Source organism: Macaca thibetana, chromosome 19 (assembly GCF_024542745.1).
Source record: "Macaca thibetana thibetana isolate TM-01 chromosome 19, ASM2454274v1, whole genome shotgun sequence".
NCBI classification, from domain to species: domain Eukaryota; kingdom Metazoa; phylum Chordata; class Mammalia; order Primates; family Cercopithecidae; genus Macaca; species Macaca thibetana.
This window is the reverse complement of record NC_065596.1, coordinates 25,387,224-25,409,451: the sequence shown is the minus strand read 5'-3', so window position 1 is coordinate 25,409,451 and position 22,228 is coordinate 25,387,224. Positions and strand designations below refer to the sequence as shown.

General features: G+C 50.1%; 2 protein-coding genes across 7 annotated transcripts in view; both read right to left on the bottom strand.

The window, feature by feature from the left end:
- Nucleotides 1-22,228, bottom strand: part of PVR (PVR cell adhesion molecule) — a 102,472-nt gene that overhangs the window by 4,015 nt on the left and 76,229 nt on the right. Inside the window, exons 1-6 of one of the 6 annotated variants that reach the window (XM_050772234.1) lie at nucleotides 15,495-15,878; nucleotides 11,757-12,104; nucleotides 9,472-9,768; nucleotides 5,564-5,681; nucleotides 1,533-1,681; nucleotides 545-703 (exon numbers count right to left, since the gene is read on the bottom strand). The exons of 4 other annotated variants lie outside the window; for them this stretch is intronic. In XM_050772234.1, coding sequence (XP_050628191.1) covers nucleotides 545-703; nucleotides 1,533-1,681; nucleotides 5,564-5,681; nucleotides 9,472-9,768; nucleotides 11,757-12,104; nucleotides 15,495-15,573 — 1,150 coding nt within the window. In that variant the 5' untranslated portion in view covers nucleotides 15,574-15,878. Of the gene's footprint in view, nucleotides 1-544; nucleotides 704-1,532; nucleotides 1,682-5,563; nucleotides 5,682-9,471; nucleotides 9,769-11,756; nucleotides 12,105-15,494; nucleotides 15,879-22,228 lie in introns of those variants that run through there. One more of the 6 variants, XM_050772240.1, reaches the window with a different exon arrangement.
- LOC126943518 (mitochondrial import receptor subunit TOM6 homolog) lies at nucleotides 13,486-14,462 on the bottom strand. The gene has a single exon (XM_050772357.1). The coding sequence runs from the start codon at nucleotides 14,040-14,042 to the stop codon at nucleotides 13,713-13,715; it is 330 nt and encodes a 109-aa protein (XP_050628314.1). The 5' UTR covers nucleotides 14,043-14,462; the 3' UTR covers nucleotides 13,486-13,712.

The window sequence follows — 22,228 nt, the reverse complement described above, 5'->3', positions numbered from 1 at the left end:
TGAAATCGAGGGGGTTACACACACAAAGTGGCACGTAGACGGTGCTCAGCAAAGTATTGCTCCTTTGATTACAGAATTAGCTGGCGCACTTCTCCAGAAGGAGGGTGCTCCAGGCAGGGGAACGGCCTGTGCAAATCTCTTGAGGTGTGACAGCATCAGACCCTTTTAGAGCTGAGGATCAGAGGTGCCAGTTCCTGCCAACTTCTCCTAGGAGTCACTCCTGAACAAGGCAGATGGAGTAAGGCTGAGGGGTTAGGCATTATTTCACCCTCTATCCATCTGGCAGGGACTCCCACATCACCTGAATTAAATTTCAAAGTCCCTACCACAGCCTTAAGGCCCTATATGCTCTTCTCCCACTCTGTAAATAAGATTTGTAAATGAACCAGTGAACGAGACTCCCTGGCTCTGCACCGTCATTGGTCAAATGGGGGAAACCTCATGGCAGTGGGGTGATGATTCAGTGAGAAGCACATGGGAAGGACTCAGCACAGAGCCCAGCACATAGTAGGTGCTCAATTATGGCAGCTCTGGTGATGCTCACTCGAGGGAGACAGATGATGGCACCAAAGAAACTCTCGGGAACATCTGGACCGATAGAAATAAAGCCCGATCCCCACGAGGGTCAGAAGAATCACGATTCCCAGAATCAGGAAGATGATGATGTTACTGGACATGCCTGAGTGCTCACTGGGAGGTCCCTCTGAAAGACAAGGAAACAGGTATTTAGGTAAGAAAACTCTTGGGGTTTATCCCTCATTCTTGAAATGGCATCTCAAATTTCCTTGGGGAGCCGCCACTCCACCTGCCTCAGTCTAGTTAATTTAGGTGGACTGGATCCCACCCTCTAGTTCCTAGAATGGTACTTTGACACAGGCCTGGCCAATCAGAATATTCCATTCTCCCTGGCTGCTATGATTGGTTCATAGGTGGGCTGTGGCCTAAGCTGGGCCAATGAGAGCCAGCCCTGGGACTTTGGCTACAGTTATTGAAAGTGGTGTGTTTTTTTCTCCTGCTGTTGCTATTGTGGTAGGATGTAAGCCTGTTGCTGCTGAGGGCCATCTTGCTTCAAAGCCTGCCTGGGAATAAAGCCAGTATAACAAAAAGAGACAAGAGATGTACAAAATAAAAGTTTCTGGGTTACATGGTTGGAGCCCCTGGATCTAACCATAAACTGAAGGTGAATTTTCAATACAGTCTTGTTTTGTTTGTTTTTTTGTTTAGACTACTTTGTGTTTCTGTCAATTGCAATTGATAGAGGTCTGCCTAATACATTTGGAAAGGCCTGAGTCCCTGAGAGAGAGGGATTCCACATCTATCCCAACCTGTGTGTGTGGAGGGAGTGTATTCAGGCAGCTGAACAACGGTACCAGTGGTATAGGTATGGAGTTAACAGGGGAGTACAACTGGCCCGACTGGTCCTTTTGTGAGAAGGCTTAGGAGAAGGATGGGAGCCAGAGAGCACTGGAGAGGGAACCCTGCCTCGACCTCTTCCTTTGGTCCCTGTTCTCCCGACCCAGGGAGTTCCTCACCTTTGACCTGGACGGTCAGTTCTGCCTGGCGAGCTCCTAGGGCATTGGTGACGTTGCAGATGAAAGTTGTGTTGATTGGTTTGTCCACAGGACGGATCAGGAGCTGGGCGCCCTGGGCCACAGCGAAGGGTGGCAGGGGACCCATGGTCCTGGGAGTGACAGAAAGGTGAGGAGGTGGCCTCTGCTGCAGGTCCGGAGTGACAGTGATTGAGCACTCACTGCGTGCCAGGAACCCTCACACCCTCTATGGCATAAGCGGAGAGCAACTCTGGAGGCCCCCCAACTCTTCCCTTCCTCTCATGCCCACACCCAACCCATTAGCCAATCCTGTCGGCCCCGCCTTAAGATCTACCCAGAATCCCACCGCTCCTCAGGGCTTCCAGGGCCACCTCCCTGCTCTGGCGCGGTGCATCCGGGCCCCCAGCAGCCGCCTCCACACTGGGCTCTGTTTCTGCCCTGGCCCCCTCATCTTTTCCCCACATGGCCACCAGAGGTCGCCTGTGAACCCTAAGTCAGTTCCCATCCCTCAGCTCAGTACCCTCTGGCGGCTCAGCCTGACAGAGTTAAACCGAAGTCTTCTCCTGTCACAGGCCCCACGTGATCTGGTCCCTGCTACCTCTGCCCACGTTTTCCATTACTCTCCCCTTTGCTTCAGCCTCTGCATCCACAGTGGCCTCCTTGTTGGTCCTCAAACTCTCCAGTTAGGTGTCCGGTGTGTTTGCTTATGCAGGGACTGATGGATAGAAATGGGTTTGCCCATGCTGTTCCTTCTGCCCGAATGCTTTCCCCCCAGGTACCCACAGAGCTCACCCTCATCTCCTTCAGGCCTCTGCTGGGATGTCACCTTAGTAACACCTCACTTGGCCACCCTATTTCTTTTTTCTTTTTTTTTTTTTTGAGACGGAGTCTCGCTCTGTCGCCAAGGCTGGAGTGCAGTGGCCGGATCTCAGCTCACTGCAAGCTCCGCCTCCCGGGTTCCCGCCATTCTCCTGCCTCAGCCTCCCTGGTAGCTGGGACTACAGGCGCCCACCACCACGCCCGGCTAGTTTTTTGTCTTTTTTGGTAGAGATGGGGTTTCACCGTGTTAGCCAGGCTGGTCTTGATCTCCTGACCTCGTGATCTGCCCGTCTCGGCCTCCCAAAGTGCTGGGATTACAGGCTTGAGCCACCGCACCCGGCCTGCCACCCTATTTCAACTGTGATGATCACCCTTCCCATTCCCTTCTCTCTTTTATTTAATTATTATTTTTTTGAGACAGGGTCTCACTCTGTCACCCAGGTTGGAGTGCAGTGGCGCCATCTTGGCTCACTGCAACCTCCACCTCCTGGGTGTACAGAATCTCCCCACCTCAGCCTCCTGAGTAGCTGGGACTACAGGTGTGTGCCACCACACCCGGCCAATTTTTGTATCTTTTTTGGTAGAGATGGGGTTGTGCCATGTTGGCCAGACTGGTCTCGAACTCCTAGCCTCAAGTGATCCTCCCATCTCTGCCTCCCAAGGTGCTGGGATTACAGGCATGAGCCACGACACCCAGTCCCATTCCCTTCTCTGCTTTATCTTCTCCATGGTATTCATCACCATTGCATACACACTACACACTTTATGACTTTATCTTGCTTCTTGTTTCTTTCACCATTATAATGGAAGCTCCATATGGGGAGGAAATTTGGTCTGTTTTATTGACTCGCATATGTTGGTTAGTTGCACCTGGCTTACTTACTACAGTAAGCAGTCAAGAAATACTGGTTTAATGAACAGAGGTGGAGGAGATGGAAGCATCGGGCTTTGGGCACTCTGCAGAGCTGGGATGCAAACGCAGCCATCCGGATCAAGAGCCTGAATTGTGGCACTTTGAGGCAGGACAGTAAAGGCACCGTCATACCAATCGAAAACCTTTGACCAGCAATTCCTTCCACTGACAACTGCTGACAAGTGACCACTGGGGATGGTCACCACCATGGCATATGCAGAGTTGAAAATGGAAAATGACATCTGTGTCCTCTACTGGGGACTGGTTAAATAACTGATGTCATCCACATATGTTGGAATCCCTTCCCTGCCCTTTGGGAGGCCCAGGCGAGAGGACTGCTTGAGTACAGGAGTTCAAGACCAGCCTGGGCAACATAGTGAGATCCTGTCTCTATTCTTAAAATTTTTTTTTTTTATTAAAGTGATGGAATCCCAGCAACATTGAAAAAGGGGCCAGGTTAGCCAGGCGTGGTGGTGTGTGCCTGTAGTCCCAGCTATCTGGGAGGCTGAAGCTGGAGGATCACTTGAGCCCAGGAGTTCAAGGCTGCAGTGAGCTGTGATTGTGCCACTGCATTGCAGCCTGAGCAACAGAGTAAGGCCCTGTCTCAAAAAACAAACAAACAAACAAACAAACAAAAAACAGGGGATCTGGGGGTGCTCCGAAGTGCATAATATGATTGATGGATGAATGGAGGGACCGAAGGAATCACAGAAACATGATAAAGCAAGCACAGTAAAATGTTAGTGGGGGAATTCACGTGGTGGAATCTTAAGTGTTCACTGGAAAATTCCTACGATTTTTCTGTATGTTTGACAGTCTTCCTAATACAACGTGGGGGAAAATGGAGTGTGGATCTCTGTGCTTTGACATGGGAAGATATTCACAAGATACAGGAAAAGTTTCAAAATTATATGTATAGCATAATTCCAGTCTTTGTTTAGAAACAGAGAAAAAAGACAGAAGGATGTATAATAAGTGGTCACTGGGTATTTCTGGAGGTGGCTGGGTACACTTGACTATAGGTGCTTCTTTATTCTTTTTTCTCATAACTAATTTAGTTGATATTTCTACAGTGGACACAAGTTACTTTTGTAATAAGGAAAAAGATGTAAGGCTGGGCGAGGTGGCTCACACCTGCAATCCCAGCACTTTGGGAGGCTGAGGTGGGTTGATTGCTTGAGCCCAGGGGTTGGAGACCAGCCTGGGTAATGTGGTGAAACCCTGTCTCTGCAAAAAAATACAATGAAATTAGCTGAGTATGGTGGTGTGTGCCTGTAGTCCCAGCTACTCAGGAGGCTGAGGCGGGAGGATCACCTGAGCCCAGGGAGGTCCAGGCTGCAGTGAGCTATGATCACACCGCTGCACTCCAGCCTGGGCGACAGAGCCCCTTCTTAAAAAAAAGAAAAAAAGGCGGTTCAGTAAAATTATGTATTATAAAATTTTGTATTATCCCTTTGCCTTTTTCTCATCCTGCTCTTGACCCCAGTTTCAGTATGAATCTGGAGAAATCTTATTGCTGTGAGCCTCAACTTTCTCATCTAGACAATGGGGATAGTACTTGCTCCATCCAGAGATAACCAAGTAGGTTACACAAGGTGACGGTGAGGTGGTTACAGTCTAGCGTGGGGGTGTCCAATCTTTTGGCTTCCCTGGGCCACACTGGAAGAAGAAGAACTCTCTTGGGCCATACATAAAATACACTAACACTAATGATAGCTGATGAGCTAAAAAAAAATTGCAAAAAAAAAATCTCATAATGATTTAAGAAAGTTTACAAATTATGCGGCCTGCAGGTTAGACAAGCTTGGCCAAGAGGCGGAGGACCAGCTTTGGAGCCAGGGCTGATTCAAGGGCCGCTTCTGCCCTCTCGTGGCTGGTCTTTAACCTGGGCATGACAACAGCTGCTGACTCTGCACAGCATGGGGTCACGTGGGATTCGGGGGAAGTACCGGGCACAGAGCAGGCACACCCCAAGAGCAGGTGCATCCACCAGCCAGGATTAAACCACCTGCTAAATGCCTCAACTGGAAAACAGAGATGTCAAAACAGAGATGCCCCCCCATTGGGGGACCCCGAAGTCAACCTCCTCTTTTTTTCTTTTCTGAATCCCCCTGCTCTCTTAGACCAGGATTCCAGGCCCCCAGCCTCTCCTCCCTCAGACCCAGGGGTCCAGGTCCAGCCCCTCCTCCCTCAGTCCCAGGAGTCCAGGCCCCCAGCGTCTCCTCCCTCAGACCCACAAATCCACACCCCCAGGCCCTCCCCCCTGAAACCCAGGACTCACGTGCTCCAGTTGTAGCCTGTGGGCTCTGGGTTGCTGCGAGCGTCGCAGGTCAGGGTGGCCTCATTCTGGCTGAGGTACCAGTTGTTATCATAGCCAGAGATGGATACCTCTGGGGGGTCTGCAGGAAATGGACACAGAGGTTCAGAGACAGGGAGACTTTGGGGAGCCGAGGGCTACGTGGGATTCACATCACTGCAGGAAAAGGCCTGGGGATATTTGGAAAACAGCGGGAGCTGCAGAGGCCTAGGAGTCGTCTAGGGAGATGGGGTGCCGCAGAGAGCAGAAGCCTGGGAGTCTGTGGTCAGTGGGCACATGGAGAGGGCTTCTGAGGACCTGCTTTTCTCCACTAGCTTTCCTGGGTGGCCCGGACCAGGCATGTCTTGGGTGTCCTGTGGGAAAAGGCCTCCTCCTTTTCTCACTCATAGGCAATGACCACTCATAACACACGGCAGTGTATTCAAGGCTCCGACAAGTCCTGTGGGAAAGAGTCCTGGATAACCCTGCTCTAGGCTGCTGCTCAGCCATCCCCGATGTGATTTCAATGTCCTCAGGGGGCAGGCCAATGAGACAGGGTTTTTTGGGGGGCGAGGGGTAGGAGTCAGTGTAGATCTCCTCCTCGCTTAGACCCAGTGACAGTGTTGAGGGACTCCAGGATAGACAGTACCTGAGGAAATCTGTGTACCACTTGCCTGGCAGGGGAGTAGGCAGTATAGACAATGATGGGAGGAACAGTATGAATGATGCCTAGAAGAGCTTGTGTGGATATTACTGATGGGCTCAGTGTAGACAGGATATTGGAATATTACAGTAGATGCTACATTGTCAGGCCAGTGTTGAAAATGTAGTGGTGGGGGTGAGATCACCCCCACCCCAGGAGCTGGTGAAATTAAGACAGGCCCTGTGTGTGTGTGTGTGTAGACAGTATTTGGATGAGCCAGTGTAGACAATGTGGGAGCTTAGTCTAGATCTGCGCTGTCCAATGTGGCACCTACTGGCCACATGTGACCATTGAGCACGCGAAATATAGCCAGGCTGAAATACACACCAGATTTCAAAGGCTTTACTAGGGCAAAATCAATGGGAAAGATCTCAAGAATAATTAAAAAAAACAATTACAAGTTGAAATAATATTTTGGGTATATTGGGCAATTATTAAAATTAACTTTGGCCAGGCTCATGCCTATAATCCCAGTACCTTGGGAGGTTGAGGCAGGAGGATCGCTTGAGCCTAGGAGTTTGAGACCAACCTGGGCAACATAGGGAGATCCTGTCTCTATAAAAAATAAAAATAGGCTGGGTGTGGTGACTCATGTCTGTAATCCCAGCATTTTGGGAGGCCAAGGTGGGTGGATCATGAGGTCAGGAGTTTAAGACCAGCCTGGCCAACGTGGTGAAACCCCGTCTCTGCTACAAATACAAAAATTAGCTGGGTACTGTAGCCAGGGCTTGTAATCTCAGCTACTCAGGAGGCCGAGGCAGGAGAATCGCTTGAACCCGAGAGGCGGAGGCTGCAGTGAGCCGAGATCGCGCCACTGCACTCTAGCCTAGGTGACAGAGCAAGACTCCGTCACACACACACACACACACACACACACACACACACACACGAAAATTAGCTGGGCATGGTGTCACATGCCTGTAGTCCCAGCTACTCAGGAGACTGAGGCTGAGGTGGGAGGATCAATTAAGACCAAGAGATTGAGGCTGCAGTGAGCTGTGCCACCGCACTCCAGTCTGGGTGACACAGTAAGACCCCGCCTCAAATAAATAAATAGATAAATAAATAAACAAATACATTTCATCTCTTTCTTTTCTTTTTTTGATTTTGAGACAGAGTCTTGCTCTGTTGCCCAGGCTAGAGTGCAATGGCGTGATCTTGCTCACTGCAACCTCGGCCTCCCAGGTTCTAGCAATTCTCCTGCCTCAGCCTCCCGAGTAGCTGGGATTATAGGCACCTGTCACCATGCCTGGCTAATTTTTGCATTTTTTGAGACCAGCCTGGCCAACATGGTGAAACCCCGTCTCTGCTACAAATAGAAAAATTAGCTGAGGCAGGTGGCTTACTTGAGGTCAGGCTGGTCTGGAATGCCTGACCTCAGGTGAGCCACCTGCCTCAGCCTCCCAAAGTGCTGGCGTGAGCCACCGTGCCTGGTCTCTTTCTTTTAACTTTTTAATGGGGTGGCTGCTGGAGAATTAAAAATCCTATATGCGCTTGCGTGCTATTTCTGTTAGACAGCACTGGTTAGAGAGTCCCTGGGGCTGTCAGTGGAGATAAATGTGTGGGTGTCAATGTCGATGACGCCGTGAGGGAGCTGCTGGAAGTAACGCTGTGCAGGAGAACCAGGACAGATGCTGTCAGGGGCCGTGCAGACAGAACACAAGGAGGCCAGTGTGGTGATGTGGGGCGAGACTCAACAGCCTGTAAGTGAGCCAGTGTAGACAACATTGGGCAGAGGAGCATGGAGACTACACTGGGGGACTCTGCAGACACTGCTGAGGGGAGCCAGCACAAACAACGTGGGAAGATCAATGCAGCCAGCACCCGGCAGAGATGGTCGATCGTGGCTCAGGGGAACTGGTCGATACAATGTGGGAGGTGAATGCAGACAGTTCTCCAGGGAGTCAGTGTAGACAGTGTCGAGGGGCACTTTAGAGAGTGCCTAGGAGAACCAGTGTAGAAAAAGTGGGGTGTTTATGTAGACAGTGGTCACAGGAGCCAGTGTAGACACCATGTGAGACAGTGAAAACACCCCACAGCTGATGGCCGAAATAGCTGGTGTAGACAATGGGGATAGTGCTGTCTGTGGCCCAGAAGAGCCAATGTAGACAATGGTAAGGCAGTGTAGAAAATGGACAAGAGGCCAGGTGCAGTGGCTCACGCCTGTAATCTCAGCACTTCGGGAGACTGAGGCGGGAGGATCACTTGAGCCTAGAAGTTTAAGACCAGCCTGGGCAACATAGCAAAACTCTCTCTACAAAAAATTGTAAAATTAGCTGGGCATGGTGGCTGTACCTGTAGTCCCAGTTACTTGGGAGGCTGAGGGGGGAGGATCACTTGAGCCTGGAAGGTTGAGGCTGTAGGAGCCATGCTCATGCCCCTACACTCCAGCCTGGGTGACAGAGTGAGACCCTGTCCAAAGGAAAAAAAAAAAAAGGCCGGGCATGGTGGCTCATGCCTGTAATTCCAGCACACTTTGGGAGGCCGAGGCAGGCAGATCACCCGAGGTCAGGAGTTTGAGAACAGCCTGGCCAACATGGTGAAACCCTGTCTACTAAAAATACAAAAATTAGCCAGGTGTGGTGGCATGCACCTGTAATCCCAGCTATTTGGGAGGCTGAGGGGAGAACCACCTGAACTTGGGAGGCAGAGGTTACAGTGAGCCGAGACTGTGCCACTGTACTCCAGCCTGGGTGACAGAGTGAGACTTTATTTCAAAAGAAAAAAGAAAGAAAGAAAGAAAGAAATGGACAAGGGAGTGGGTGTAGACAAGAAGGGCGGCAGTGCTGATTGTGGCCAGGAGAACCAGTGTAGCAATGTGGGGAAGGTCATTGTGGATAGTTGCCTGGGGAAGCAGGTGCAGGCAGTTTGGGGGCAGTGTAGACTGTGCTCAAGGGAGTCAATAGAGTGTGGGGTATCCATGCAGACAGTGGCTAGAGGAGCCAGGGCAGACAATCTGGGTACCAGCATTGACTATGGCCCGAGTAAACTGGTGTAGGCAATAGGGACAGTGTTGTTTACGGCCCAGGGGAGCTGGTGCAGATAATGGGGGTGGGTCGTGTAGACAGGAGTCAGGGGAGCCAGTGCAGATGAAGGAAGCAATGCCTACAGTGCCTTGGGGAGTAAGTGTAGACAGTGGTAGGGGCAGCCTGGCAGGGGATCTTGCCGTCACTGACTCGGGCACACTCACAGTAGACGGTGAGGTTCACAGTCAGCAGCTGAGGCTTCTCAAAGCTCTCGTGCTCCACCTTGCAGGTCACACTCTTGCCGTCCACCTGGCTTGAGGGCACCAAAATCCAGAGGCTGGTGACAGTGACTGTGCCAGACAGGAACCCTGGCGCCTGGCTGGTATTGGGCATCCCGCCCAGGTCTGAGTGCCAGGTGATGTGGGCCGGCGGGCGACCCCCTGTGGAGACGCAGCGGGCCACGGGCACTGGTTTTCCAGTGAGCTGGACCTTCTGAACCTCAGCTGTGTTCTGGGGCTTGGCTGGGAAGAGGAACAAAAGCAACAGGTCATTCAATGAACCCCTCCGTGGTAGAAGGAGGCATTCATTAAGGGTACAGGATGGCATGGTGGCTGGGTGGGGTGGCTCATGCCTATAATCCCAGAACTTTGGGAGGCTGAGGTTGGTGGATCGCTTGAGGTCAGGAGTTCGAGACCAGCCTGACCAGGGGAAACTGTCTCTACTAAAAATGAGCCAAGGTGTGGTGGCACACACCAGTAATCCCAGTTACTTGGGAGGCTGAGGCCAGAGAACTGCTTGAACTTGAGAGGTGGAGGTTGCGGTGAGCTGAGATTGTCACTGCTCTCCAGCCTGGGCAACAGAGCGAGAATCTGTCTCAAAAAAAGAAAAAGAAAAAAAAAAAAAGGATACAGGATGGCATGGTTTAAACCCCTGCTGTGTCCCTGAGCAGCTGGGTGGTCTTGGGCAAGTCTGTGCCTCAGTTTCCTTGTCTGTTGACAGGGGTAGTGATGGCACCATAAGCAATAAGAATATGCAGGTGAAGCTGTCAGAATGGCACATAGTAAGTGCTCCATAAATACTGTTTGCTGGAAAGTGCTGGGGCCCAGCAGTGACCAAAATAGCCCTGGTTCTGCCCTCATGGGTACAGTCCAAGGGGGCAGACAGATTCTTTCCTAGGCAGTGATGACTCGGAGAGGGCAGGGCTGGGAAGGGGAAACCCAAAGGGGGTTATCCTAGTCTGGGGCTCAGTGGAGGAGAGGAAGCCTGAGCCCTGAAGTTGAGAAGGGAAGTGACTTGCCCACGGTGACACAGCTGTAAGCAGCAGAGCTAGGCTTTCACATAAGGTCTGTCTGACTCCAAAACCACCTTGACCATCTCTTAATCATCATCCTGGTGATTCCCAAACCTGGAACTTGCTTCCCCATCATTACCTGTATTATTAACCAAAGATTTCTCCTTAACTTGACTTGCTGTTTCTGTTTTACCCTCATCCTAAACCATGACACCTGGAATCCCAGGCTTGCTGGAGCGACAAGAGCTGCCTGTGGTCGGGTGTTGTGTGCCAGGCACAGTTCCAAGCCCTTGACATTTCATGAGTTTCTCATGCACAGGCCTGGAATAGTTCTTGGCACATAAGCTTAAAAAAACCAAACCAAACCAAACTAAACAAAACAAAAACAAGTTGGGCGTGGTGGCACTTTCCTGTAATTCCAGCTACAGGAGGGTAGGAACATCCCTTGTGCGCAGGAGTTCCAGGCTGCAGTGAGGACCTGCTGTGACCACACCACTGCACTCCAGCCTGGGCGACAGAGCTAAACTCTGGCTCAAAAAAAAACAGGGTCAGTTTTCTTGAATCCTCATGGTGATCCCCATCCCACAGATGAGGAAACTGAGGCACAGAGATTTCTTGCTCAAGTTCCAAGAGGAGGGCCTCATAGAGCTCATGAAAATGAAAGCAGATCCCCTCCTCTTTTGGGTATCAGGATCCTTGCTTTCCTGTCTGTCTGTTTCAACTTTCTCCTTTTTCACCAAATAAAGTAACAGTAACTGACAGCTCTAAGGGGCTCACATGGGCCAGCGGTGAAGCTCTAAGGCTGCACCGGGACACTCAGGACAGCTTTCCAAGGGTGATACTATTGTCACCAACCCTTTTACAGATGAGGAAAGGAGGGGCCCAGAAGAGGCCACCCAGGCCTCCTCCCTTCCTTTTGGGTCCCCTCCCAGCTCCCTTTCCAATACACACCTCCCTCTCCCTAAGGGCCTTCTAACCCGAGGCTTGGGGGGTCCTTACTCCAGGAGATCTCTGCTCCCTTCCTGCCCTGCAGCCTCTCCCCCCATGTGCCTCCTCCCACTCCACCCCCATCATTGTGCTGCCCCTCCTTTTGTCCCCAGGGAATCTGCTGTGGAGGGAATCCCCCTCCCTCCCAGGCCTCCCCACTCTTTGCTGACTTCCCTGATCCTCCCACCAAGTCTCCACCTTTCATTCAGACTCCCCAAAGCCCCGGCTCACCAAGCACTCGGAGCCAGATATCCACGCTCCTGCTGCCCTGTGGGAACGCGACGAACAGGCAGGTGTAGTTGCCTTCATCCTCGACACGCAACCCGAACATCCTCAGCGAGGCATCCCGCAGCTCTGTGCCCAGTCTGGCAGCCACGAATTCCAGCCGTTTGGGCTCCGAATAGTTGGGGCCCTGCGTTTGGTGGAAGACGGCCATGCTGCCGGATTCACCATGCCGCGACCAAGTCAGCTGTGACACGTGAGTCTCCTCCATGCCGGGCACCTGTAGGTAGCAGGGCAGCGTCACGGAGTCGCCCAAGAAGCCGGGCACCTGGGTGGGCGCCTGCACGACGATGTCCCCTGCGGAGAACCGAAGAGAAGGTGTCAGACCCGGGGCGTTCCTGGGCTAGATAGTGAGGGGCTCCGGGAGCCCGGGCACCTGGGCGTGCAATTGCACGCTGGGGCCCTGGAGACCTGGTGGACGGTGGGGTGTGGGGGGAGGGGGGACTGGGGCACTAGTTGGGGTCAAGGCAGGCGAGGAGGTAAGGGCGTCCGGGATGGTCTGCAACTTGGCCGTGTTCCTTCACTTTGGCTATTTATTACTATATTTCTTCTATTATTACCGTATTTCCCTTAATCTCAACATCACTGATTTAAAAAATTGTGGTAAATATTGTGGTTAAAAAACTAAATTTACCATTTAAGCCATTTAAAGCATACAGTTCAGTGGCACTACACACATTTCACAGTGTTGTGCAACCGTCACCATTATACAGCTCCAGAACTTTTTCTTTTCTTTTTTTTTTTTTGAGACGGAGTCTCGCTCTGTCGCCCAGGTGGAGTGCAGTGGCATGATCTCTGCTCATTGCAAGCTCTGCCTCCGGGGCTCAAGCAGTTTCCTGCCTCAGCTTTCTGAGTAGCTGGATGACAGACTCCCACCACCACACCCGGCTAATTTTTTAATTTTTTTTTAGTAGAGATGGGGTTTCACCATGTTGGCCAGGCTGGTCTTGAACTCCTGACCTCAAGTGATCCTCCTGCCTCGGCCTCCCAAAGTGCTGGGATTACAGGTGTGAGCCACCGCACCTGGTCCAGAACTTTTTCATCACACCGGTGTCGTAGCTTTCACATACCATGACTGTCGTTATTTACAGCACAATTGCCATTAGGGGTTAGAATACCCCCAATGTAGAAAATGGGGAGAAATCCTGGATCTTCAAATCCATGAAAGGCTGTATTATTACTCTGGGTGGATCCTGGTTGGAAGAATGTGGGGGATCGTGGCACAAGAGGAAGGCAATTATAGTGAGGCTTCAGGCCGGTTACTTAACCTGTCTGATTCTTTTTCCTAGTTTGTACAATGAGACTTAGAACAGTGCACACTCACAGGGTGCTGACACATTCAGGGCCTATTCTGGGTGCTTCACATATATCTTGGCATTTAATCCTCAAATAGCCCCCTGAGGCCAGCACTACTGTTAACATCATTTTACAGACAGGGAAACTGACACAGAGTATAGCGTCCTCCAAGTCATACAGAGGTTTAGTGGCAGAGGTGGGATTTGAACTCGGGTGGTCAGAGACTGACCTCTAATCCCCCAGGTCCTATATAAAAATCTTTCTGCTAAGGGCCCTAGCACATAGTAGGTCCTCAACATGTGTCAGTGCTTATTGACACTAATAAACATAGTCTTATGCATTCTTTTTTATTTTTTAATTTTTTTAATTTTTATTTTTTGTGTGTGTGCGGTATTTATTTCAAATGTTTGTTAAAACAGCACTGTTATTTCTCAGGACAAGAGCAAAGATCACCCCCTGCAGAAGCTTGGGAACTATGTACAGAACTTTATAGAACAAAGGCAATACTTTAGCTTAAGCCTGTCTGCTGACCAGAGAATGGAATTCTGCGTGGACTCAAGGAACAAAAGGAAACTAGGCAGGGAGAGGGAAGAAAAGTGCCCATCTGAATCAAACTTCAGCCGCTATCAGGGCACATCTTCTGGTGGTCACAGATTGTAGGCTGTTTTTTGGAAGATTCGGGTTCAGCACAGGATTCCATTTGTCTACTTGGCTATACACCCCCGGCTGAGGTGCCATGGGGTCGATGTCACTCCAGTTCCTGGCCAGCCAAACTCCGGCTGCAAAGAGTCCCAAATTTAGTATCAAGTTCCTCCAGAAGTCATTCCTATCAGTGGCAAAGCGGTATACGCCCCAAAGCCAATCTCCCATGTTGTCCGGTATTTTGGGAGTTTCGTTAGCCGAGCCAGCAGCGCTCACCTGGACCCCACAGGAAGCCATAGTAGCAAGCTTCGCATGGGCCTCAGTGGAGGTTTCTTTTTTATTTTTAAATTTTTATTTAGCTAATTATTTTTGTAGTGATGGGGTCTTGCCATGTTGCCCAGGCTGGTTTTGAATTCCTAAGCTCAAGTGATCCTCCCACCTCAGCCTCCCAAAGTGTTGGGATTACAGGCATGAGCCACTGTGCTTGGCTGCAATCAGCCTGGGCAGCATAGAGAAACCCTATCTCTAACAAAAATACAAAAAAATTAGCCAGGTGTGGTGGTGAGCACCTATAATCCCAGCTCCTCCAGAAGCCACAGTGAGAGGATCACTTGAGCCTGGGAAGTCCAGGTTGCAGTGAGCCGGGATGGTGCCACTGCACTCCAGCCTGGGCAACAGAGCAAGACCTTGTCTCTCTCTCTCATACACACAGATACACAATAAATATATATATATACACACACACAAAATATATAAATACATAAAATATATATTATTTATTTACTCATTAAATGTACAATAAAATATATTTTCTTATATAGATAACATGTATGTTATAAATATATTTAATATTTACTAAGAAATATAGTGTACATTATGATATAATATATTATTATTTATATAATACATAATATATAAAATTATATATTATTTGTATTATATATAATATATAATATATATATAAAATATATATAATATATATATATTTATCAGGAGACCAGCCTGGCCAACATGGTGAAATCCTGTCTCTGCTAAAAATACAAAAATGTTAGCCAGGCATGGTGGCCCATGTCTGTAATCCGAGCTCCTCGGGAGGCTGAAGCAGGAGAATCGCTTGAACCCGGGAGGAGGAGGCAGCAGTGAGACAAGATCAGGACACTGCACTCCAGCCTGGATGATGGAGTGAGACTGTCTCAAAATTAAAAAAAAAAAAAAAAAAAAAAAAGAATGAATGGCCAGTCCCTTGGAGTCAGACATTGGGGGTCAGAGGGGTAACGGTGTCAAGTGTCACCCACTGTCCGCCTCCCCAACTTCAACCATCCTCTCCGTCCAGACCCAGCCCGCCAGCAGGCTGCTGGGTTATGGCCTGGGTGTGCTGAGCAGGAACCTGGGTAAGGTAATCCCGCATGAGTCACCATCTGCTGATTTTCCGACATTCTCTTGCCTTTTTGGGAAATGTCCGCACCCAACTCCATCCCCTTTCCGAGGGGCCCAGAGGAGGGTCTTGTGCCCACCCTGTGTTGCTGCCAATTTCGAGGAAGTTCTAAACCCAACTCCGACCGCTCTCCGGATGCCTACGAGGAGGGTCCTGCCCTCGCCCCGTGTTCCTTCAAACCCCGGGGCAGAGATGGGGGGTGGGTGGCGCCGGGCGGCGCCGTCATCTTCGGGGACCCAAGGGGCCAAATACCCGGCTTGGATCCGGAGCTGGAAGCGAGAGAGGGGCCGCCGGACTGCGCGGAGGTCACTCACCGGTTCCTGGGGGTGGCCAGGACAGCACCAGTAGCGCCAGCAGCAGCGGAGGCCATGCGGCGGCCATGGTTCGGGCCATGCCAGTTGCTCCGGACAGCTGGGCCTCGGGCGGACACCTCCTTCTCGCTTCCCGGCGCCGCTCGCTCTGCCGCGGCCGCTGCGAGTCCAGCCCCCGGAGCTCAGGTCCTGGAATCCCCGGGGGGCCGCTCCGTCAGTGCCTGGAGTGGGAAGGGGAATACCCACTTCTTCAAATTCCAGACCAGGGAGCCGAGGGAAGTTGGCGGCGAGTCCCCTCAGGCGCGGGGGCGTCACCGAGGCTGCGCCCCCCCCCACGTCCCGGCGCGCCTGCGCCTGCGCAGGTCTCTCCGGGCGCTCAGTCCCGCTACAGACGCGCGCTCGCTCCCTCAGCGCGCTCTAGAAGAGGCGGCTTCCCGTGTGAGGACGCCCACATCCCAGGTGAGGAAACGGAGGCACGCGGAGAGATTCAGCAGCTTACTAACGACTCGCGGTTGCCGAGTGGCAGAGCTGAGGTTTCAACTCGTGATGGGACAGATCCTGAGCCCGCCAGGCTGTCCTTCCACCCAGCCTAAACCCATGGGCTTTGGGGTCAGACAAGACCTGGGCTCATGTTGAGCAAGTGGTTTCTCCTCGAGGGCCCTCAGATTCTTTATCTGAAAAATGGGCATAGTAGGGCGCGGTGGCTCAGCAATTTGGGAGGCTGAGGCGGAAGGACTGTGTGAGCCCAGGAGTTAGAGGCTGCGGTGAGCCACCCTCGCGCCACCGCACTACAGCTTGGGTGACAGAGCCAGACCTGTCTCAAAAAAAAAAAAAAAAAAAAAAAAAAGGTTGGGGGCTGGGGCGCAGGCGCAGTGGCTGACCCCTTTAATCCCAGCACTTTGGGAGGCCAAGGCAGGAGGATCAGCTGAGGTCAGGAGTTCAAGGCCAGCCTGGCCAACATGACACAAACCCATCTTTACTAAAAATACAAAAATTAGCTGGCATGGTGGCACATGCCTATAATCCCAGCCACTAGGGAGTCTGAGACAGGAAAATCACTTGAACCTGGGAGGTGGAGGTTGCAGTGAGCCAAGATCAGGCCTCTGCACTCCAGCCTGGGTGACAGAGCGAGACTCTGTCAAAAAAAAAAAAAAAAAAGAAAGCAAAAAGGGCATACAGCGTGGTCTGTAAAGCTTAAACAAGGAACTGCTTAGCTCAATTTCAGGGATATAGTGTGTAATAAATAAAAAGCAGATATACCAACAATAGCAGCAGTGGCAGTGACAATTATTGTTACTGTTGCTTTACAGTTGCCATCAAATAATAATGTTCATGAGAATGGTAATTCATTCATTCTTCACTCAACGTATATTTATTGAGCCAGTCAGTATCCCAGGCGCTGGGGATACAGCAGAAAATATGACAGACAAAAATCTCTGCCTTTAATGAGGACCATGTTCTGGTGGAGGGAAACAGACCATAAACAGATTAATACCAGAACTCCAGCAGGTCTGGGGGAGATAAGGGTTATAGACCAACCTGCAGTAGGGAGAGGCGAGGAGGGAGGGAGGAAGGGAGGGGGAGAGAGAGAGAGAAATAGAAACAGAGAGACACACTCAGAGATAAGGGCTGGGAGACAGAGATAGAGAGAGATTGAAAGAGATAGAGACACAGCATAGACAGAGCGAGATGAGATTGAAATGAGAGGTGACAGAGAGACTCAGAAAGTCAAACCCTAAGAGAGAGAACCCAAGAGACTTCCTGGTCCCCAGAGGTGTCTGTCCTGGCCAGGGTCTCCATGAGGCTGACTAACAGCTCTTGTCCCTGTTCTCTGACATCCTTATATCCTTTTTATTTTTGTTTTTTTTTAGACAGGGTCTCACTATTTCACTGAGGCTGGAGTGCAGTGGCGCCATCATTGCTCATTGCGGCCTCCACCTCCTGGGCTCAATTCCCTCAGCCTCCTGGGTAGTTGGGACCATGGGCATATGCGATCACACCCAGCTAGTTTTTAAATTTGTTGTAGAGACAGGGTCTTGCTATGTTGCTCAGGCTCATCTTGAATTCCTGGCCTCAAGCGGTCCTCCCACCTTGGCCTCCCAAAGTGCTGGGATTACAGGCATGAGCCACTGTGCCCGGTCCCACATTCCTGTATCTTTTTGTAAAATCTCTCCTTTGGCTTTTGGCTGGCTTGAAGGTTTCTTTCCCCTGGTGCCCTCTCTAACTTAGATCTGATTCTTGTGTATGACACATCTGATGCTTGGGGTCTCTCACCCTGGATGTATGTAGGTGAATTTCTAAATGGAAACATGGAGGCTGGTCTCTTGGAAATCTCTGAATTTTCTGTCACTCTTGTTCTGCTGAGTTATTTCCAAATTGGGAATCTGTGGCCATTGTTATGTTCCTTCTCTGGACGATGCCATCACCATCTGGGGTTCCCCTACCTCTCTGGGCTCCCCAGTTCCTATCTCCAGGGCCTCCTCTCAGGGCCCTGGAGGGTCAGAGGCTGCTCTGAAGAAGCAGGCTTTGAAGAAAAAGCAAGTTTGGTTCGGGGCATATCTGCTTGCTTCTGTGTTTCTCTGTCAAGAGTCTAAATTCCTTGAGTGTTTGGACCAGACATTTTCTTCACTCAAGTGCTGAAATATCATCTGAAAAAATAGTGAATGGAGATCTCCAATGGGCATCCTATTTTTTGTGTGTTTGTTAGTTTGTTTGTTTTGAGACAGAGTCTCGCTCTGTCTCCCAGGCTGGAGTACAGTGGCGTGATCTCAGCTCACAGCAGCCTCCGCATCCAGGTCAAGTGATTCTTGCGCCTCAGCCTCCCAAGTAGCTGGGATTACAGACCTGCACGACCATACCCAGCTAATTTTTTTGTGTTTTTTAGTAGAGACGGAGTTTCACCATGTTGGCCAGGCTGTTCTCGAACTCCTGAGCTTAGGTGATCCACCCTCCTCAGCCTCCTGAAGTGCTGGGATTACAGGCGTGGGCCACAACACCCAATGGGCATCCTCTTGATGCTGTGGTTTTCAAACTTCTGGATCCAAAAGGATCATCAAGAAACTTGTGTAATTAAGCAAATATGAATCCATTTCCTTATTCTTCCCTCTCCCATTAAAAAATAAAATGGTGGCATTGTTCTCTTTCTGTTTTTCACTTAGCAACATATCTTGTTATTTTCCCATAGGCAGATATATTGAGCTACCTCATTCATTCATTCATTCATTCACAGATGTGTAGTATTCCATTACATGAATGCACCATGATTTTTGAAACTGTCTTCAGGGGATGGGCTTTTTTGGGTGTTTCCAGCCCTTTTGTACTTGCAAACTATGCTTCCCTGGGTCATCATGTCCATGGCATTTCCCATGTATGTGACAGTATCTGTCATATTTATTCCCAGAAGCTGATTTCCTGGGCCACAGGGCATGCACATTTGTGGTCTAGAGGATATTGCCAAATTGCTGTCCTGCAACCATGCCAGCAAAGTAAGGGCGTGGAGTGGCTTCTACCCAGGAATACTCACGGCAGTTGGGGAAGGTTTAAAAATTTCAGATATGCCCCCACCCCCTGTATCTCTATAAAAAATTAAAAATATTAGCCAGGCGTGGTGGCACATGCCCATAGTCCCAGCTACAGCTACTTGGGAGGCTGAGGCTGGAGGATCACTCAAGCCCCGGAGTTTGAGGCTGCAGTGAGCCATGATTGCACCACTGCACTCCAGCCTGGGTGACAGGGTGAGACTGTCCACCCCAAAAAAGAAAATGTCAGATGTGAAGCTTTGTCCAGAAGGGTGTGATGTAGGAGGCCTGGGAGCAGGGAGAGAAAGAGAGAAAGACATGGAGAGCAAGAAGAGGAGATGGGGAATGAGGGCTCCAGAGACTCCCTTGGTTCAAATTCTGCTTTCACCAATTGGTAGCTGGGAATCCTAAGCAACCGGTATCGCTTCTCTTGCCTCTTTTTTCTCATCCACAAAATACGGGCTCGTGAAAACATGTGGTGTTAGTTAAATAAGTTATTTAGAAACAAGTTATATGTGGCTGGGCGTGGTGGCTCATGCCTGTAATCCCAGCACTTTGGGAGGCTGAGGTGGGTGGATCATTTTGAAGGGGGCCTGCCCCTTCACCCCTGTGGGTATTTCTTCCAAGGTGAAGATGAGAGACTGAGAAAAGAAATAAGGCACAGAGACAAAGTATAGAGGAAGAAAAGTGGGCCCGGGGGACCGGTGCTCAGCAAGTGAGGACCTGCACCGGCACTGGTCTCTGAGTTCCCTCAGTATTTATTGATCACTTTCCCTACTATCTTAGCGAGGGGCATGTGGCAAGACTGTAGGGTAATGGTGGGGAGGGGGTCAGCAGGAAAGCATGTGAGCAAAGGACTCTGTGTCATAAATAAGTTTAAGGAAAGGTGCTGTGCCTGGATGTGCACGTAGGCCAGATTTATGTGTGACTTTACACAAACATCTCAGTGCAGTAAAGAGCAGTATTGCTGCCAGCATGTCTCACCTCCAGTCATAAAGTGGTTTTCTCCTATCTCAGTAAATAGAATGTACTATCGGGTTTTACATCGAGATATTCCATTCCCAGGGAGGAGCAGGAGACAGATGCCTTCCTCTAATCTCAACTGAAAAAGAGGCCTTCCTCTTTCATTAATCCTCCTCAGCACAAACCCTTTACGGGTGTCGGGCGCGGTCAGGTCTTTCTCTTCCCACGAGGCCATATCTCAGGCTGTCTCCGTGGGGGAAAACCTTGGACAATACCCAGGCTTTCTTGGGCAGAGGTCCCTGCAGCCTTCCACAGTGCATTGTGTCTGGGTACTTGAGACTGGAGAATGGTGGCGACTTTTACCAAGCATACCACCTGCAAACACATTTTTACCAAAGCACATCCTGCACAGTCCTAAATCCATTAAACCTTGAGTCAATACAGCACATGTTTCTGCGAGCACAGGGTTGGGGCTAGGGTTACGGATTAACAGCATCTCAAGGCAGAAGAATTTTTCTTCGTACAGATCAAAATGGAGTTTCTTATGTCTTCCTTTTCCTGCATAGACACAGTAACAGTCTGATCTCTTCCTTTCCCCCACACATTTGAGGTCAGGAGTTCAAGACCAGCCTGGCCAACATGGCGAAACCCCGTCTGTACTAAAAACACAAAAATTAGCTGGATGGTAGTGGTGCGCACCTGGAATCCCAGCTACTTGGGAGGCCGAATCACTTGAGGTGGAGGTTGCGGTGAGCCAAGGTTGTGCCACTGCACTCCAGTCTGGGCGAGAGAGTGAGACCCTGTCTCAAAAAAAAAAAAAAAAAAAAAAAGGAAATAAATTACATGGTTTAAAAAGTTATTTATTTAGCTGCTAACAAATGGCAGCAATTATTATTGGTATCTCCTGGGGCTTATGATTCTTCATCCAAAAAATGGCATAGCATGACATAGTGGCTCAGACCTGAAATCTCAGCACTTTGGCAGGCTGAGGTGGGAGGACTGTCTGAGAATAATGCATTAAAGCTCTTTGGTGCAATGCCTGACAAATATCACTATGGACACCTGGCTGCTGTTTAAACAATTTTTAAACTTTTAAAATTTTTGGCCAAGTGTCGCTCTGGTGCCCAGGTTGAAGCACAGTGGCACAATCTTGGTTCACTGCAACCTCTTCCTCCTGCGTTCAAGCGATTCTCATGCCTCAGTCTCCCAACTAGCTGAGATTACAGGCACGCACCACCACGTCTGGCTAAGTTTTTTGTATTTTTAGCAGACAAGCCTTCACCATGTTGGCCAGGCTGGTCTTGAACCCCTGACCTCAGGTGATCCACCCGCCTCGGCCCCCCAAAGTGCTAGAATTACAGGTGTGAGCCACTGTGCCTGGCCTGCTATGACACAATCATGTAACGTAAATAGTCAGTGGCTGGCACATGGAGAACCCTCAACAGACAAGACTTGGACTGAGTTCTGCCACTATTATTGCTAAGCAGATGCCACGTTAGGTGGTTCTGCATTGGTCACAGAAGTACCGAATGTTCCTCAAATGTGAGATATATCCCCCAGAGGAGTTTCAGCCACATTTATGTGCCCTGTGCCTGCCATCTGTCAGGATCCTCATATGGAGAGGTATTAAACTCGAACAGCGCAAAGCTCAAAGGTTGATCTTATTTGCAAACATGCCTCTCCCACTCTCAGGAAGAGAGGCTTCATGAGAAACCACTGAGAAGTGGTGGTGTTTTTATTTAGTTTTTGGTTCTATTTGAAAAAGAGAGAAAAAAAAGCAACATGTGTAAAAGACATATTTTGGGGTCTGGCCAATTTCCAAGGTAAAACCTCCCCCCTGTTTGCTGAGCACTGAGCTCCCACAGACAGGGATGAGCCTCTGATGCTTTGCTTGCACAACGTGTCACAGTGATGGGACCAAGGATGGCACCGAGTCAACCCATCAGATGCTTTCTTGAAGTGTTTCAGAAACAGGGCAAAGGGAGTCTGGTTAAGTTGGGTTGTTCCCTTGAACAGGGATGTTGGATGTTGTAGACTTGGAAGCTGTGGGATGGGGTCTTTTCCCACGTGGATAGAGAAGTACAAAGTGCCCATCTGCAGAGAGAGACAGAGAACTGTGAATTCCACGTGCAGGAGGAAAGAAATTGTAAGGACTTGGGGTGGCGGTGAAGTGTGTGGGTCGGGGAGGCTGGCAGAGAGAGCTGTGTGTACTTCCACATTTCTTGGTAGATTGCAAAAATGGCCACAGATTTTTCC

Bases quoted from the DNA above. Each gene is read 5' to 3' on its own strand.
- LOC126943518 (XM_050772357.1), bottom strand. From the start codon at position 14,042: ATGGCTTCCTGTGGGGTCCAGGTGAGCGCTGCTGGCTCGGCTAACGAA.